Below are 19252 nucleotides of genomic sequence, written 5' to 3' on the forward strand. Positions count from 1 at the left end.
ACACACACACACACACACACACACACACTGTGGTAATCCTTCAAATTCTTTCATTCCTTTTCCCCTCACTCGTGTTATTTTCTTCCCCTTCCATCCCTTCACCCCCACCCGTTTTCTGACAGCTAGGGGGCAGTGATGGAGTGAGTGTGTGTGTCTTATTGTTTGTCATGAAAACAGGATTTCAGCAGATGAATGGGTAGATTCTAGAGGAGAAATGCAATCTAACATAAAGCTCAGTAGAAAAGGATGGATTGTTATCATTTCCTTCCACATTTCCTCTACTGGGATGGTTTTACTTCGTGTGAGTGCGTGTCCATCACAAATCCTTTCTAATCACTTTTTGATCAGGACTAAAAATGATCCACATCGGATAAATCATCACACACATTTCATAAAAACGAAATATGTCTGCTAAAACATGACGAGTAACGGGTAACATTTAGCGAGTGATGCTGTAACGGAGACGTGTTTTATCAACTTTATTTATCCCCCCCAGGTTTTTTCAATAGCAACTATAATGATGTGTTACATTTGCTGAGGAATTGACTCTGGGGGTGGATGAATAGAATAATAATCTATTTATTGATCTTTAACAACATCAAAATACAGCATTACACGTTTCCCTATCAGACTCTCTGCTTTTACTCTTTTCAGTACGTTATCTGTTTAAACTTAGTCATTTCTTACTTTCCTCTCTCTCCCTGGATTTATCTTCTTCTCAATGGTGTCTCTACACTTTCCACCACCATAGCAGGGATGATAGAATCTCTAATTAGATCAGCAACACCAAATGGTAAACAGATGGAGATGGCAGTAGGTGAGGAAAACATTTTGTGCATGTCAGATTGTGTTCCTATGGTAACAATGGTAACAGCCACAAGATTGCAACAGTTTCGTATATACGATCACTCCTGCTGTGCTTACTGATAGCCGGGTTCAAACAGGGTCTGCACATTCCTACCAAGCGTCTGCAAAGAGTTTCATCCCTTTTACAGTACACAGGGCTGTTTTATTTACAAGCCACAGGAGGTTTTTATCAATCTGTGCGTGCGTGTGTGTGCGTGTGTGTGTGTGTGTGTGTGTGTGTGTGTGTGTGTGTGTGTGTGTGTGTGTGTGTGCGTGTGTGTGTGTGTGTGTGTGTGTGTGTGTGTGTGTGTGTGTGTGTGTGTGTGTGTGTGTGTGTGTGTGTGTGTGTGTGTGTGTGTGTGTGTGTGTGTGTGTGTGTGTGTGTGTGTGTGTGTGTGTGTGTGTGTGTGTGTGTGTGTGTGTGTCTGTGTGTGTCTGTGTGTGTACCTCATCTGCATGGAGGGCAGATGAGGTAAGTGTCATTGTGAGTTGACATCAGGAGAGATAATCCAGAACTAATCTAATTACTGTATAGCTATCATAACTGTTTAATTCAAGAAAGAGTAAGGCCAAGGAGCTCACTGAACTTGTATATATTCATATACATTATCCTCTTGTTTTATTATTAACTCCTATTCTAATTATTCAAATTATTATCAGTACCATCGCAGTACAATTTAATAAATTAATTCAGGCAAAGGAAGATTGAATACCAATATTTTGTCTAGGTCTTTGGCGTTTATTCAACACTGAAAAAAGAAGCAGGTAAAACGAACCAGTGAAGTCAGAGCAGGTCGTTGATGCATCTGATGAGATATTAGTCAAGACTCTGTTGGAAATAAATCACTAACTATCTACTGTTTATTTTATAAAGCGTCATTAGTTTACATGTAATTTCTAGTGAGAGGCACATTTCGGATTTCTTGTGCTTATTTATTTCTGACGGTGTCTCACAACTGTCACTTTCACATACTATATTCAAATGAATTTCGGACGCAGCTACATTTTTCAACATGCTTTATTCTTCAGAAGTAAAAGTTGAAATGTATAATTTGTCAAGTTGAATATTGAGTGCAGCACACCGACAGTTCAAAAAGGTTTATAGCAAACTTGGTTTTCAGGGTAGGCAGACGGAGAGAGTTTTTGGGGCTGATCCAGGGTCTGGATTGACAGACACGAGGAGCTGGGAGTGAACAGGCAGGAGACTGGGAATCCAGGATGGAGATTGGCAGGGAGAGATAAAGACTTAGCACAGGGAACAGAGTGTTAACGCAGGAGCAGGGACGTGCACAGACATTTTGGGGGGCGGGAGCTCAAGTGAGAAAAAGGGCACTTGCCATAATAATTTATTTAAAAAAAATGTAAAACAAAAAGTTAAATATAGTTACACATCTCTGACTTACTGACCAATTAATTATACTCTCACACTCACGCTAATACTCAACAGAATTCTACAAAATAATCAGCTAACACAGAGACAATGGTCTTCTTTAGTATTCACTACGCACAAGACCGGACAACAAACTAGTACAATGAATCGTTATTAAATGAGCAGCCAACAATCAAAATTATGAAGTTACTGTTTAAGACATTACAGGCAAACAGATTGTTTTTTTATGTACATTTTGTTATTTTGGTCTATTTTGCTTCCATGTTTTCTTTCACTCTAATAGAAAGAAAACTTCCAAGAAACATATATAAATGGTGTTCGTTTTACTACCATGTCTTTCATCTATAGATTTAAAGCTAATCTGAATATTTAAACATAACATTTCAGGGGGAAATACTGACTTGACGTAAGTAACTATCTGGGGAAGTTGTGAGGTGATGTGTTTTTTTGTTTGTTTTTTGTTTTATCCTTTTCACCTGCAATGCCTTGGTAACTGCATGCAAATTAGCCCATTTTAATTCAGATAAGAGATAAGATAGTAGGCTACTTTATTACTAGTGTACTAGTTAACGCCTAATTTGCATATCAATGTGGCGATTGTGATGACGTTATTAGATACACTTGTTACTGTATTCACCTGTAGGGTCTCCCTAAGTACAGTAGGCTACATTAGCCTGTATGCCCATGATTATACATTGCCTTAACTAAACCTTGAGCTAACTTATCCATTAGCTAGTAGCCTACCTTAGTTAACTATATTTGTTTTTTGTCTTTTGGCTGTAAACTCGAGGCACTGGCAGCTTAGTCATTTGTTCATCACCACTCACCTTCAAACAAGCCAAGAAAAGCCGGCATAACATGGGACTTTAAGGTGGGAGGTACCTGTCTGTCTGAAGTGACTGCCGATGTCCGCACCGCTGTGCGCGAGACGTGGAGGGAGGGAGGGTAGAGAGAGCATCGGAACTTCACAGTCTAATCTCCCGACCTGATGTTTTTATTTTGTATTCAATCAATATATTTTTGGAAAGTGAAACTGTGCGCAAACAGCAGTAGATATATATTCATTTATTTAAATTTTAAAAAAGGGGGGGAAAGGGCACTTTCTCTGGAGGAAGAAAAAGGGCACTTTGATTATGTGTGACTGCGCAGGAGCACAAATACAGGAGTTCTGCAAAAATACTTCCTAAGAGTGTGGCTCCATTTGTGGTAGACAGAACAATCTTTAACTGTGAGGAATGCCAAGGTCGATATTGTGTTGCAGTTTATTTCATTATGAAATGCAGATGTGCTAGCTGCTGGAGCTCCGGAGTAGGAGAGCCACACCCAACACAGAGGACGACAACATGCAGTCTATGGAAGACAAAGGGAGACCACAGGAGAAGAGGGCAGGGAACACACACACAATGAAAGGCTATATGAGAGGTATAGACTATGGCTGAGGCCCTAACAGATTTTCTAGACTTCATAACATTAGGGGAAAGTTTTTAGGAAAATACGTTGGATGTGATCTTTTTGACCATTCAACCACATTCAACATATTTATTATTCACTATAAGAGTCTCTAATGTAGCGTTGTGAAACTGCAGGAGAAATACTAACCAATGCATTTTAGATATTACCCATATTAGTATTATCATTTGTATTTATTTAAAATAAACATTAGTGAAGAATACAGCAGTCTCTGCCATAAATGCAGACTCTCATACTGAGACATTTAATGAGTGTCATATTGTCCACTACTGTGTGTGAGAGAAATCTCAGATTCAACAAATGTGACACCTTAAGAGGAGTAGCTTCTTTTATAGGAATTGAAGAGGAAGTATACGGAAGTATTTCACAAGCAGCTTGTAGGTGCATCTGTGTGTTTACGTCTCTCTCACTCACACCCAATGTTGGTACAGTGAAGTGTGCTGCAGTGTGTAATTTATCTGTGTGGATATTGTTTTTCATTTGAGAGTGGAATTCAGAATGGAAGGCTTCAAATATCATTTTTTTTGAGTACCTTTTCTTCAACCAAAATAATAACCTTTATTATTCACGTGGGGAACGTACAACTGTGTGTGTGTCAGTCCCATCCATCACACACTCACTAATCTGTGTGTTGCTCATTCATTTTCTCTCTCTACTCTCAAATGCAGGATTTTTGCAGTGTTGCGTTTACATTTCTCTTCCACTTTATTGTATTTCTCACATTTTGCTGCCCTTTTTTATAAACAAAAAACTGAGAAATATATATATTTTTTTAATTCCTTAAATAACATGTTCATTCAAATGGCACAAATGTATTACACAATGAAGATAATGAGAAAATAAGAAGAAATATCAAAGATAACTGTTGCAGGTTAAAAACCTGTTAAGCCCGAGAGACCCCGGTAACGGGCCCTCCTGCAACATCTTGCAGGAAACAGTGTCTAAGGTCATGTTCATTTAATAAACTATGAATGTTTTATATCCATGTAACGGGAAGAAACTCATCTAACTGATCATTTTAATTTTTTTTTCAAAAAAAAAAAACACAATGCTAACGCTGAGCCTCTGAATTAGCAACGAGCGAAAAATGCTAACAGATGACTGCACCGAAATTCATTCACAAAACCTTATTATTTATCTTTGCTGCACATCTCAACCCATCGTTTCACATTGTGAGGGGACACAGTATCGAGGGGTACCCTTCATTATCACTCAATTATACGAACTCTCGGAGATAATAACAAGAACAGACATCAAAATATGTGGCGCTAGGTAGCTAAAAACGCTAACATGGCTCACCTGTGTCGTAGTCTGGTCAAAAGTCTTCAATAGCATTAAAATGATAAAAACGCTGCTGAAGTTAATCCATAGGTTAATCCAATGTGTCCCTTTGAAATGATTTCTGATAATCCATGAGCAATAAACCTGCTTTTCGGTTTTCAGATGTCAGAGCAAGAGCTATCGCTTCACTCTCATGCAAAACTGCGTCCGCAAAGCCCCAACCTTTTTGTTTTACCATGTGTGTGAGTGGGGAGATTCCCCTTCGATTATATTGGCTTTAACGGTCAGAAAGAGATGTCAATCACCAAAATCGACCAATGGGTTCCAGAGAAACGGTAAAACCCCCATTTCCACCCAAATCACCTCAGAGGTGGAGTCTTTTTGCTAAATCTCTCTAAAAATATCAAATGTCACTTATTTTGCATCAATCTTGATAAAGGGTACTTATTATATGTTGTACTTTGGATTCCTATAGCTTTTAGTCTACCATACCATCATCCAAGGGTAGTTTTCACTATAAGTAAAAAAAGAATTTTTGGACGGACACTATAATTTACAGTTTTTTACTATGTTCAATCTGAATTTTCCTTAAAATAAAAAAACATCTATATAGATTCTGACTTTTCTACATTCAACTCACAGGTTTAGCATTACTTTGAGAAAAAAGATTATTAATTTAACCCTTTTAGAAGGGAAGATATGGTCATTTGTTCTGGGAATGTCATTTTCTAGCCTGAGACCTGAAAAACAGGCTCAGGGCTAAACTGGTTAATTGTATCTACTGATTACTACATTTGGTGTAATCTTTATTTTAATGACTAAATAAGATCCATCTAAATGACCACATAAACCTGATTAGCGCAGAAGAAATCCATTGATGATGTTTGCCTGTTTGGCAGCAAAGGTTAACACGTTAACAAAGAGGTACTGAGATTTAATTTGATCAGTCATTCAACCCCCGAGGCAGCACTGCTGTGAGGCTGAATATTGTCACTCTCTCACATAAAATAATGGTGACTAGCTGACACAAAGCCATTCAGCTGGTGATCATGTGTAAAGGCTAAAGTCCATACTAGGTGTATATTTTCTATTACCAATAATAGTTGACAAAAAACAAAACAAACTGGAGGAGACCGAATGGAGATAAATCCCAGGCTAAATGTAATTTCTCCTGGCAATTCTGCCTCGGCGCTCCACAGAGAGTGCAGGAGGACATATTCTGTTCGCCTCTCTTCTGCCTCCACCCTTCATATCCTCTCCTAACACATGCCAATTTCGTAGGGATTTTTTCCAGATTGCTGAATACAGTGAAGAATGACTGTAAAGCTGTTTTAGTATTTCCTCTTGGGACTGTCTACGCTAGAAGAAAAAAAGATGCATTGTTTTTTTTGTTCAAGCATTTCAAACAAACAATGTGTTTAGTTGCTGTGTTGTGGTTGTGATGGGTGGCATCCAAATGTCACACCAGAGACTTCCGGTAGTCACCAGTGTTTTTGTAAAGATGCCAGTTTCACATTATATATTCAGGGTGTAATGACGAGCGAGGAAAACGGTAAAAAAAATACATTATACTGGTGGTTTAATGGCTGCAGAACCACGAGTACTGGCAGTTACTGTGAACCTAAAATATATATCCAACATTAACAGCCATGCAGCAAAACTCGGCTGATATAAAGTGACCCTGTAGTCTGCATCTAGTCTCATTTGTAAGCAAACTGCTCCAAATACCAAATACTTAACACAGCAAATGTACTTATTTAGGCTGTTAATCTGGTGTGGCTACACACACTAAAGGGACTACAATACCTCAGTCCACTTGTGCAGGTCTTATTTTGCTTATTAGCCCTCTTCTCCAGACTGCTAGAGTGTCTTCGCTATCTACTCCCACATGGGCATGTCACATTAGGGAAGAGCGCAGGTGTAAAAGCCTTTAAATCCTAACTCCTTTATAGCAGGAGTCTAAAAAAGCCTTTGCCAGGCATTTGGCTGGAGACACTCAAAATAATCACTTTTGAAATGGTCATTTGTTACTGTTTTTGGACGACAACAACGACATTTTTAGCTGAATATAGGCCTGAATTCAATCTGAACCTACATCCAAATGTAATGGTTGAATGAGAATAAATGTCTTAAATTCATACAATACATATACCTGCATTTACAAAATAGTAGTCTTACTCCTAAACTTAAAACTTGAACGGGTTATGTTTTTTCCGTCTCTCTCTGTCCCTGTCTCACTAACCTGTCTCTCGGTACGTGAGATGCTGTATTGCTGATCATTATCTCGGCTAACCTTAGCTCACCGTCAGTGAGATTGTTCTGGAGAGCTGATAGCTTGAGGCAAAGAAAATGAAACACACTTGTATCTTTTTAATTAATCTGACCTTCTATCTCCTCCATATCTGCTATCTGAGTGTCCATTCTTTCTCCTTCTGCTACCTTGTTAAAAAGGTGTCACCCCACTCGGCCGACTCCCATCCCTCCTTTCTTCCTTCCCATCTTCCTTTCATCTTGATCTGATCAGACCATCCTGTTGTCTCAAGGTGATCACCACACTCTTTTTCTCTGTCAGTAGATTTAGAGCCACTCCTTCTCTTTTATATGACAAACTTAATGAATCATTTATAAATGATAAAGGTGACCCATGGATGGATACAAAGCCTGCCGTCTCCTGATGGTGGAAGTTATGTATTAGTAGTCTGGAGGACACACTTTTCTCATGACCTTAACCTGCCTGGAGGGATTGTGACTGAATGTAATTCGGGAATGTTGCACTCCATCACCTCCTAATAGCAGTCACAACCACAACATCTGGTGATGGAGCTACTCTGTTGCATACTTGTGCCAATAAAAGAGGAGGCTAGAGTCTGGAGAGCTAATATAATGGTTTGTTATAAATCATAATAATTGTCCAAATCCCCTTTGATTTAATGTATTGTTTAACAGGACACGTTTGGTTATCAGTCACGTAACACACCTCTTTGTTTTCAAGGGGCTTTATCTGTGATGAAAAAAGGTTGGATAAAAAATGATTAATACATTTCCATAAAATTCTGCATATTTCACATTTACTTAGTAGAAGTAAGCTGTTAATCATTTACAGACAACTTATTATATTCTACTCTTTTTGGTAAGAACTGTAGCTGAAACCCTGTTTCTACGTTTTATCTCGTGTGATGGCTTCGGTAATCTTGACTTTTCCATGTTTAGATGAAAGTGTAAGCGTATACGTCAGTCTGTGAAAAACTGAAGGCTTGCAGGTTTTCTTGGCTGCCAGTTTCTAGTGATCTGAGTTAGCAGACGTGAAAGACAGCAGGAGTGAGGAAGTTCTCGGTAAGAGGGAAGGAGAATTCCCAGCTATGATTCAGCGTCTGATATTTGACCTGCAGCTCTGATCGATTGTTATTCTCCTCCGGTCTGAAAGCAGCCGATGTGTCTGCATGTCTAATACCAGCCCCAATCCTTTGTAAAAGCTCACTGTCAAACAATCTGTGTTGTGTTGGAAGTGGAGCTGACAGCTTAAGATCTGGCAACTTCCACACTGTATCTTTGTCTCTGAGCATGTGAGCAGGTCCATTGGAACAATTATGAAGTAGTTGTTTGGTTTAAGGATACCCCCGGTTCTCATTTCAGATCTAAAATGCTTAAATGGCAACCTCTTAGCCAAAGGCTTCCAACTGTTCGCATGGCTGCCAATTTTATATCACCGTCTACATTATATTCAACAGTTGCAAACACATACAAATCACCCAATCTAACACAAGAGGCCCTCCATTTCTTTGAAGCTGCCAAACTTGTGTTTCCTCAACAAACCAGTTGTTCCAGTTATGATTTGACAGAGTCTCTTCCATACCACTGCTAAGTGACATTCTGGGCCTTTCATTAATGAAACACATTAAAAAGCCCTTGGGGGGAAAAAAGTGAACAATAGCCAAATTAATTAAAAACATTGCAAAACTCAACGGATTCATTAAGCATAATATAAGTCAAATTCATTCATAATAGAAACACATTTTGTCAAATGAATAATGGCTAAGGCTTTGAACAATCCTGCAGACAAAATGTTCATTTAGTGGCATGCTTTATCTCCTTTTTGATTGCTAAAATACATGAAGCAATGTCTATTGAAGCCCGTTATCACAAGTTATAAATAAAATAAAAATAGAAAACCCAAAGATAGAAAAGGACACGAAAAATACCAACAGACAAATCCTAACAGTACCCCCCCCCCTCAAGGGATGGATCCCAGACGTCCCAAAACAAAAAACAAAAATCCAAAAATTCAAGCAGGGTGGGTGGAGGGGGTCCGGAGGAGGGACGCATCACTAAGCCACCAGGGTGGGAGGAGGGGGTCAGGAGGACAGGACTGAACTGACCGCCCAGGGGCACGGCAGAGGACCAGGAAGGGGTCTCGGGCGGACGGCCCGGGGGCAAGGCAGAGGACCAGGAAGGGGTCTCGGGCGGGCGGCCCGGGGGTAAGGCAGAGTCCAAAAAGGGGGACTCGGGCGGACGGCCCGGGGGCAAGACAGACAGAGTCCAAGGTGGGGACCATGGAGGGGCGAAGGCAGCGGCAGGAAGAGTCAGGGGGCCGGGCCCGAGGGCGAAGACCAGACAGCTCCGCAGGCCGGGCAGGAAGGCGCTGACGGGACAGCGCCGGAGGCCGGGCATGACCCGGTGTCGGAGCTGGTGGGACAGGCCTCGGCAGGATCCCCCACGGAATAGGACCAGGAAACGGGATTGGCAGGACCCCCGGCAGGAGAGCAGTCGGCGGGGCCTCCAACAGCACAGGACAAAGGGTTGGCAGGACCCCCGGCAGGAGAGCAGACGGCGGGACCCCAAACGGGACAGGACAAAGGGCCGGCAGGACCCCCGGCAGGAGAGCAGTCGGCGGGGCCTCCAACGGCACAGGACAAAGGGTTGGCAGGACCCCCGGCAGGAGAGTAGTCGGCGGGACCTCCAACGAGACAGGACAAGGAGCTGGCAGGACCCCCGGCAGGAGAGTAGACGGCGGGACCCCCAACGGGACAGGACAAAGGGTTGGCAGGACCCCCGACAGGAGAATAGTCGGCGGGGCCTCCAACGGGACAGGACACAGGGTTGGCAGGACCCCCGGCAGGAGAGCAGTCGGCGGGACCTCCAAAGGCACAGGACACAGGGTTGGCAGGACCCCCGGCAGGAGAGCAGTCGGCGGGACCTCCAAAGGCACAGGACATGGGGTTGGCAGGACCCCCGGCAGAAGAGTAGTCTGCGGGACCTCCAACGGCACAGGACCTGGGGTTGGCAAGACCCCCGGCAGAAGAGTAGTCTGCGGGACCTCCAACAGCACTTCAGTAGGGACTTTAGATGGGACTAGAGAAGGGACTAGGAAAGTGACCTGATGAGGGACTAGGGAAGGGACTAGAGAAGGGACTACAGAAGGGACCAGAGGAGGAACTAGAGAACGAAACTCGAGAGGAGACGCGAGAGGGGAACTAGAGAGGGGACTTGAGGAGGGACTAAAGGAGGGAACTGGAGAGGGGTCTCCAGAGGGGACTAGAGGAGAGACTAGAGGAGGGACTAGAGAAGGGAACTTGAGAGGGGACTCGAGAGGCGAACTAGAGAGGGGACTCGAGGAGGGACTAGAGGAGGGACCAGTGGAGGGACTAAAGGAGGGAACTGGAGAGGGGTCTCCAGAGGGGACTAGAGGAGAGACTAGAGGAGGGACTAGAGAAGGGAACTTGAGAGGGGACTCGAGAGGCGAACTAGAGAGGGGACTCGAGGAGGGACTAAAGGAGGGACCAGAGGAGGGAACTCGAGAGGGGACTCGAGAGGGAACTCGAGAGGAGACTCGGGTAGGAACTCGAGAGGAGACTTGAGAGGTGACTTGAGAGGGAACTCGAGAGGAGACTTGAGAGGTGACTTGAGAGGGAACTCGAGAGGTGACTTGAGAGGGAACTCGAGAGGTGACTTGAGAGGGAACTCGAGAGGTGACTCGAGAGGGAACTCGAAAGGAGACTCGAGAGGGGACTCGAGAGGAGACTCGAGAGGGAACTCGAGAGGAGACTTGAGAGGGAACTCGAGAGGGAACTCGAGAGGAGACTTGAGAGGGAACTCGAGAGGGAACTTGAGAGGGGACTCGAGAGAGGACCTGTAAGGGGACTTGAGAAGAGACTCGAGATGGGACTTGAGAAGAGACCTGAGAGGGAACTCGAGAGGAGACTTGAGAGGGAACTTGAGAGGAGACTCGAGAAGAGATTCGAAAGGGGACCTGAGAGGAAACTTGAGAGGGGACTTGGGTAGGAACTTGAGAGGGGACTCGAGAGGGGACTAGAGAGGGGACTTGAGGGGTGACTTGAGAGGTAGCTTGAGAGGGAACTGGAGGGGTGACTTGAAAGGAGACTCGAGAGGGGACTCGAGAGGGAACTGGAGAGGAAACTTGAGAGATGACTCGAGAGGGGACTTGAGAGGTAACTCGAGAGGAGACTCGAGAGGGAACTGGAGTGGTGACTTGAGAGAGTTGGTTCGCCAACAGAACACGGGGGACTGGAGTCGGCCGGTATGCTGACTGGACTCGTGGAGCTGGCGTCGGCTGGAGACGAGGGGCTGGAGTCGGCCGGTACGCCGACAGGACACGGGGAGCTGGCGTCGGCCGGAGACGAGGGGCTGGAGTCGAAACCATGGCTGTTGGGGCCAGGACTGAGGCTGGAACCATGGCTGCAGGGGCCGGCACTGGAGCCGGAACCATGGCTGTTGGGGCTCGGGCTGCTAGCCTGGCCTTGCGACGACTCCTCTTAGCAGCCGCCTGAATACTCCGTGGACCTCCATACGCCAGACGAGTTCCGGAATACGACTCCTGGACAGGAGCAGGAACTGGGGCAGAAGCACGGGTTGACTTCAGGCGGAACCCACCAAGGCGTATGGTGCCAGATTGGGAATTGGGAGACATGGAGCTAACATGCCTAGGGCTAGCAGGCCGGGAATCACATGCTTGAAGGAAGTCCAAAATCCAGTCAGGTAAGAACTCAACAAAACATGGTTTCTCTGCTGCCAACCGGAGCGCCTCTACCAGAGCGGCCCTCTTCTGCCGAACACTGGACGCTCCTTTCAACCAATCGAAGCAGCAAGCCAGATAGAAGGTTAAATGCTGCAATTCAACCTCCCATGGATCATCTGCTGGGTCCATTTGTGGTCGGGTTGTAATGTTACGGTGTGTGAAGCAGGTAGGACCCAAATGCAGATTTACGTGAAATTCCTTTATTTCAAGGCTATAAGGACAATGACAGAACAGAACACTCACCGTGGACAAGCCAATACACAAGACAACCCGACAAAGAGAGACAGAAAACCCAGAACTTAAATACACCCAGGACTAATCACATAAACACGAGACAGGTGAGGAGGGAGGAGAAAACACATAGGTACCAGGTGAACACAATTGGGTAATCAGAGAGGGAAACCGACAGAAAGGAAACAGGCAGGAAACGGGGGTGAACACTTTACAAAATAAAATAGGAAACCCAAAGATAGAAAAGGACACGAAAAATACCAACAGACAAATCCTAACAGAGTAGACATTCATCCAAACTACATTAAAAAAATCCATAATTAGCAAATGTGACTTTAGGTTTAGGGTCGAGAGTAAAAAAGACTGTGGCTCCAGCCATGGCATGACCCACTTTTTCCTTGAGTTAAACTTTGTGAGTGTTGTCTGATATAATAACAAGGAGACACTCGATTTCTACTGACAGCAGCAACATCACTTGTTGAGTCACACATCAAATGGAGTTCTGCCATAACGGTGTAATCTCTGTAACTACCCGTGTGACTTTGATCTTGGCTGTGTGTCTGACATCTTTAAGCCTGCCTGACCCTGCTGGGGCTCAGAGAGAGAGAGAGAAAGAAAGAGGGGAATGGTTAACAGGCCATTGTATCTGTGTGTTGTGTCCTTCAGTGCGTGAATGGTTTCATTTCCAGCTTTCTGTTTCATTGCTCAACAAAAGGAGTCCTTACACGGGCAGCAGTGTCGGGCCCGTCCAAAGCTATTTAGGTCAAACTGAGAGAGGGAGATAAGAGGGGTCTATTGAGACTCATTGTTGGGCGTACTGCATAGTCCGAGAGACTTGAGAGGGACAGATGGAGAGAGCAGTAGAGACAAAAGTGAAAACAGTGGAGAGAGAGGGACAGAGGATATCAAGGAGAAAAACAGACACAATCTTTGGACTCCATGGGGAGATGTGCGAGGGGAAAGATGGGAAATAAAGCACTCAAAGCAATTTAGAGGGGAGAAAGAAATGGAAGAGCGTGGCATATCAAAGCGGTTCCTTTAAGTTTAGGAGAAACTGAGGAAGGTACAGCCAGGAGTGATAATTGGCCTCTATTGAATCTCAGAAAAGTGACGGCGCTAGAGGAGAGAGAGAGAGGTTGGAAGTGAAAAGGCAATGGAGGAAAATGCGGAAGAAGTCCTGAAAGGCAACAAAGGAATCCAAAAAGCAGCGAGTGCCTTGAATGGCAGCGAGCGTGAACAGAAAGGAAAACAATAGGGGGAAAACTTGGTGTGAGGAGGAGGAACGGTCAAATAAGTGATAAAGAAAGAGTAATATGCTGCCGACTCTTCGGGAGGAATTTTAATTAGGAGGTGAGGGCGGATAATGTTGTGGCCGTTTGGTATTTTGCTCTCTCTCTTACCGTGGAAATGAAGAGCCCTCCGAAATGTTATCTGTATCCTCCTGAAGGGTTATATCACTCTCACACACACATACACACACATAAAAAGACCACCTTGGGATTCAAGAGGTAATGTCACACAGATAGCCAGCCAGTAATACGTTATCGGCCCTCTCCTCGGCTCCAGTCAGTTACCCGGGGCCTCCTCTGTTTTATAGGAGCCGCAATAATGACACAATCCCACAACTATTACTATAAAATGAGTGTGTCTGTGTGAGTGTCTGAACATGATGCATCCCCTGCCAGGACGCAGGACATGGTTGGGCCACAGAATGAAGAAGAGTGACAGAAACGTCTCTCATGCGGCTTTCACACCAGCGGTTTTCAGTTTCTAGCTCCGAGCGGGAGCTTTTCTGGTTCAGCTCCAGTTTCCCTTTTCAGCTCCCGCTCTGTGCACACGGCCCACTGGCGCCCCAGAGCTGCCCTTGCTGCGTCATGACGTCACCGTTTACATCGCTGATTTGCCCTCCAACGGCAGCTCACAACAACAACAACAGCGTCGGGTCGATGATCGTGTTGCTTTTAATCACACGAAGCCAGAATAAATTGAATAACGACTTCTCCAACCTTATACTTTGCTCCAGAGTGCCGTGGTTCATTGTTTATTAATGTGTTTCTGCAGCATTTACCGACCGCTGCAGTGCTGCTCTTCCACGGAGTGTATTCTCCCGTTAGCTCCCGGTTAGCTCACACTGCAGCGGCCGCTCTAAAGGCCCTGACACACCAAGCAGTCACCAGAGGACTAGCCGACGCTGAAGTCGGCTGTTGCCTGGCCGTGTTCTCCTGCGTTTTGGCCATGTGTCGCACGGGAACACACCGCACCGACTTCAGTGCATGAGTGGCAATAACTCTCCTTACCAGCAGGCGGCGGTAGTGTGTATTCGTCATTCAAAAGAGGCAACAACCGGAAGACAGAGAAGAAGAAGAGTATCTTTTCTCCGTAATATCATACAGAGCTGGCCTCTCCTGGATCAAGGTGATGAGCAGGTCTTCGTTTGCATCATTCCAGATCGCCATGATGAGATGGAAATGAATAGCAGTCTGTGTGTGCCTTCTTAAATCGTTTGTTTACGTCCCTCACTTCCGCTTCGCTTCTCATGCACTGATTTGCTAGCTGAACAGCCAATCAGAGTGATTATTTGGTCCGACTGCCAGACCCGATGCATGGCCGATTCAACATGTTGAATCGGCCATGCATCGGGTCTGGCAGTCCAAATAAGGCGTGTCACGGTCGACGGTGCGGGACACACCAACCTGACTACGGCGCCGCGAATGCCCGACAGCCTCTGACGGCCTCTGACTCCCAAAATCGGGTTGGTGTGTCAGGGCCTTAAAGTATTCACTGTCCGACTCACACAAGCAGCTGATGCATATCCCCAGTTCCCCTTAGCCTAAGTGAATGTGTGTCAGTCTGAATTGACACTGTTTGGTATCACAACGCTGTTATGAAAGTTTCTCTGGTATAAAACGGGTGATGTTAGCATAGCAACCGAAGCTAAACTGACTACTTGCATCCGATAGCTGCAATAATACAAAACAACACGTCTGCCTCTCTCCACAATGATCGATAACAGCGAACGGATGGTCAAAGTAAGGCACACATAAACAGAATCACACGAAGCCTGGTTAGTGTTGCCTGACTTTATAAAGTGTGTTTATAGGCACTACTGCTTGTAGGCAGGCATAACAGTCGACCCATATTCAGGGGAGGTGGGTTTAGTTTCCTGCACGCCTCGACGTGAGAGAGACGTAAGCGACGTCACCTCTTAGCTCCAAAGCTCTTGCCTCTGGACCGACAATTTTTTGGAGCTGGAAATGAAGCGGATTCCGGAGCTAAGAGCCGCCGCAGCTCCGGTGTGAACTGGAAAACCCAGCGCTTTTCAGACTCTAGCTCCGAGCCGGAGCTGAAAAGGCGCTGGTGTGAAAGGGGCATCAGCCTGGTGTCCTGCTGGCTCTGTGGCATGTGTGAGCAACGTGTGATCCAGGTATCACACACAGGGACCAATCTGCTGTATTCAATTAAATATGTGTGTGTATCTCAGAGTGTGTATGTGTTAGAGACAGACTTAGAGGGATATTATCTTTCCCTCTGCCTGATATGTCTTTAGGATTCAGTGCATTTGCATTTTCCTTCCTTTATGATATCTGACAGGATAACCAGGAACGAGACGTTTTTTCTCAAGATTAAATCCTTGTGATTTGTCTTTAGACGCGACTCTTTAAACGCTCTGAACCTTTGCATGTTTCTCAGAAAACTGCCTCAGTTCTGAAATAACAGTGCCGCCACATGAATACTAACAACCTACTTCTGCATTTTCTATAAGTCACGACAAAGCTGGAGCGTCTCGGATCGGAAGGCTCAGCGAGAGGTGGAAAATGGCTCTTGTCCTTCAGGCACATTTATCAGGCTCTCAAAAGAAATAGAAAAAAAATATATATGTCAATCACATGCAGGAGGGGGAGAAAGGAGGACGGAGATTGACAGAGAGAGACGCGGAGGGAGACAGGCGGGGAGGGGAGTCTCCTCGGATTGCAGGCAGACCCTGTCAGTCCCACAGGGCTGCAGGAACTCGGGATGTGTTGTTGACAGAGGATGGTTTATACTTTGAATTAGGGCTATCACTAAATGTAATTCTCCGTCTCAGCTCTTTGTGGGTTGCGGCATGGAGAGAAGAATCAACTTGCATGACAGCGTTATTTAGCTGACTTTTGTTGTCCCGCAGAGGAGTTTGCTCACGCATAAAAAACACAAACACAGATTAATCTCCGCCGTGGAGAATTATCAAGTGTCCTCTCACTGAAATGGCATTTTGGATTTCAATCAAACCTTTGTCTGTCAGTTGTGTGTTTGTGACTGCGAGCGTGAGTGTGTGGTTTCCCATGTGGATCAAATCAATCAAGAACATTAAATGGTCAACAGAAAGAGGTGCCAGCAGAAGAGGAAACTCTGATGTGTGTGTGTACTGTATTTGTATTGGGTTCCTAACTTCCTATGGTAACTGTCAAGAGATAGCAGCAGTGCAGTGTGTGTTATGACTCCGCTGTGTGTACTCAAGGAGAAGAGTGTGATTAGAAAGGAAAAGGGAAGAACACAGGGAGGCAAAGTACACAGCAGAACTGGAATGAAAGTTTTGATAAGGAATATAAGAACTGTTTTTTCTCTCGCCGATTACAGCAGAAGATTGACAGCTTCTCCTCTTCTCATTACTTTCTGTGTGCGTGCGTGCGTGCGTGTGTGTGTGTGTGTGTGTGTGTGTGTGTGTGTGTGTGTGTGTGTGTGTGTGTGTGTGTGTGTGTGTGTGTGTAGCCTGCACTGACACAGAGCTCCACAGTTTGGCTGCAAGACTAAAGGACTGGTTTGGAGTTCTCCATCTTGACGCCAACAGAGACCTCAAATCCTCCGACAGCCTCGACGCTGCCACTGGACGTGAGTACATAACCCCACGAAGTGTGTGTGTGTGTGTGTGTGTGTGTGTGTGTGTGTGTGTGTGTGTGTGTGTGTGTGTGTGTGTGTGTGTGTGTGTGTGTGTGTGTGTGTGTGTGTGTGTGTGTGTGTGTGTGTGTGTGTGTGTGTGTGTGTGTGTGTGTGTGTGTGTGTGTGTGTGTGTGTGTGTGTGTGTGTGTGTGTGTGTGTGTGTGTGTGTGTGTGTGTGTGTGTGTGTGTGTGTGTGTGTGTGTGTGTGTGTGGCAGCCCGTTCCTGTTGACAGCGCCACACTTGTCAGTCCTCGTGAGGGTTGCTGTTACAGCGACCCTGCGATGTTTTCTGTAATGTCTGAGCACATGTCAGATGGGCCACTGCACACACTCAGATTCACTCAGTTTGATACTTCAAAATGTTCCAACCTGTTCAATTTCATTATCTTCTTTTTCCTCTTGTAGATTTTGACACCAGCATCTTGCCCATCTGTAAGGACTCTCTGGGCTGGATGTTCAACAAGCTTGACATGAACTTCGACCTCCTGCTGGACCAATCAGAGCTGAGTGCCATCTACCTGGACAAGTATGAGCTGTGCATGAAGCCCCTCTTCAACTCCTGCGACTCCTTTAAGGACGGGAAGCTGTCTAACAACGAGTGGTGCTACTGCTTTCAGAAACCTGAGGGTGAGGAGGAGAAAGGGCAACAAGAAAAAATAGCTGGAAACGTTTAGACGAGAAAGGCAATAATTCAACCTCCAACAATTTGAAACTCATGCATTAAAATAGAGAAATAAATTGGATGAAAATGTCCCAATAATGTCACAACACAACTAATGAAATACATAAACATTTCAATACTGGTACCTATTTCTTTGAAATGCGCATTGTATACAGAGATTGTGGTCTTTTAAGCGGATAATGAATTGAGAAATGAGCTAAATAAAAGGTAGACAGAGATTATAAATTGGTAGTCGATGAAAAGATGCAATTGAGGATAATGCTTGGAGAAATAAAAGGGTGTCCAATACAAGAAATCAATAAGATGTTAGTGTAGCGTATATAGAGTAGATGGTAAGACGGAAAAAGTGTTGTAGTTTCAGAAGAAAAACAAGCCCTTTTATTTAAAATGTTTTTGTGTTTTGGTTGTAGGACTGCCCTGCCAAGCGGAGAGGAACCGGATCCAGAATCAGAGTCGGAGGAAGAGCCTCATAGGTCAGTCTGGATGATTGATAGCTGTCACTCACTGAATCCTACAGTAACTAACTCATTCATTGCAAACAAACAAACAGCCTAGCATTACCAGCTGTCACTGTTTCCAACTGTCTGGAGCAGAGAATATAAATCAGCCGCATTAAACAGACACCCACTATAAAGCACATCCTGACATTTTGAACACATTTCATCTGTCGCCTGCGGGCGGATCTTTCAGTCTGGCTGGGTCAAATGAAGGTAACAGAAGTAGGTGTGTGTGTGTGTGTGTGTGTGTGTGTGTGTGTGTGTGTGTGTGTGTGTGTGTGTGTGTGTGTGTGTGTGTGTGTGTGTGTGTGTGTGTGTGTGTGTGTGTGTGTGTGTGTGTGTGTGTGTGTGTGTGTGTGTGTGTGTGTGTGTGTGTGTGTGTGTGTGTGTGTGTGTGTGTGTGTGTGTGTGTGTGTGTGTGTGTGTGTGTGTGTGTGTGTGTGTGTGTGTGTGTGTGTGTGTGTGTGTGTGTGTGTGTGTGTGTGTTATTGAAAGTGACTGATTCCCTTTAAGCAGGATGTATGGTTGTTGTCCTGCAACCTTCACAGCAGTAATGAATTGCCGATATCCCCCTCTGAATACATAAGAACTGTGGTCTCAACTACAGGAAATGAAGGATCACATTAATCTTCTGTTCTCCGCCCTTTTGTTTCTTGCTGTTTACTCTGTCTCACCTTGTATTCCCTTCTTCCATCCCACCCTTACTTACCATCTTTAGGCTCTTATATTCCCCGGTGTACTGAGGAGGGTTACTTCAAACCAACGCAGTGTCACAGCAGCACCGCCCAGTGTTGGTGTGTGGACAAATACGGCAATGAGATTGCTGGCTCCAGAAAACAAGGCAACCCCAATTGCGGTAAGTTCACACACACACACACACACACACACACACACACACACACACACAC

The 19252-nt window shown here is 44.9% G+C and overlaps 1 protein-coding gene across 2 annotated transcripts in view; it reads left to right on the plus strand.

Moving 5' to 3' along the window:
• spock1 (SPARC (osteonectin), cwcv and kazal like domains proteoglycan 1) overlaps positions 1-19252 on the plus strand; it is a 132451-nt gene that overhangs the window by 110144 nt on the left and 3055 nt on the right. For both annotated transcript variants that reach the window (XM_034092207.1, XM_071204529.1), the window contains exons 8-11: positions 16998-17117; positions 17571-17792; positions 18258-18320; positions 19063-19200. In XM_034092207.1, the coding sequence (XP_033948098.1) occupies positions 16998-17117; positions 17571-17792; positions 18258-18320; positions 19063-19200 (543 nt within the window). The remainder of the gene's footprint in view (positions 1-16997; positions 17118-17570; positions 17793-18257; positions 18321-19062; positions 19201-19252) is intronic.

This window comes from Pseudochaenichthys georgianus, chromosome 10 (assembly GCF_902827115.2).
Source record: "Pseudochaenichthys georgianus chromosome 10, fPseGeo1.2, whole genome shotgun sequence".
Taxonomy (NCBI): Eukaryota; Metazoa; Chordata; class Actinopteri; order Perciformes; family Channichthyidae; genus Pseudochaenichthys; species Pseudochaenichthys georgianus.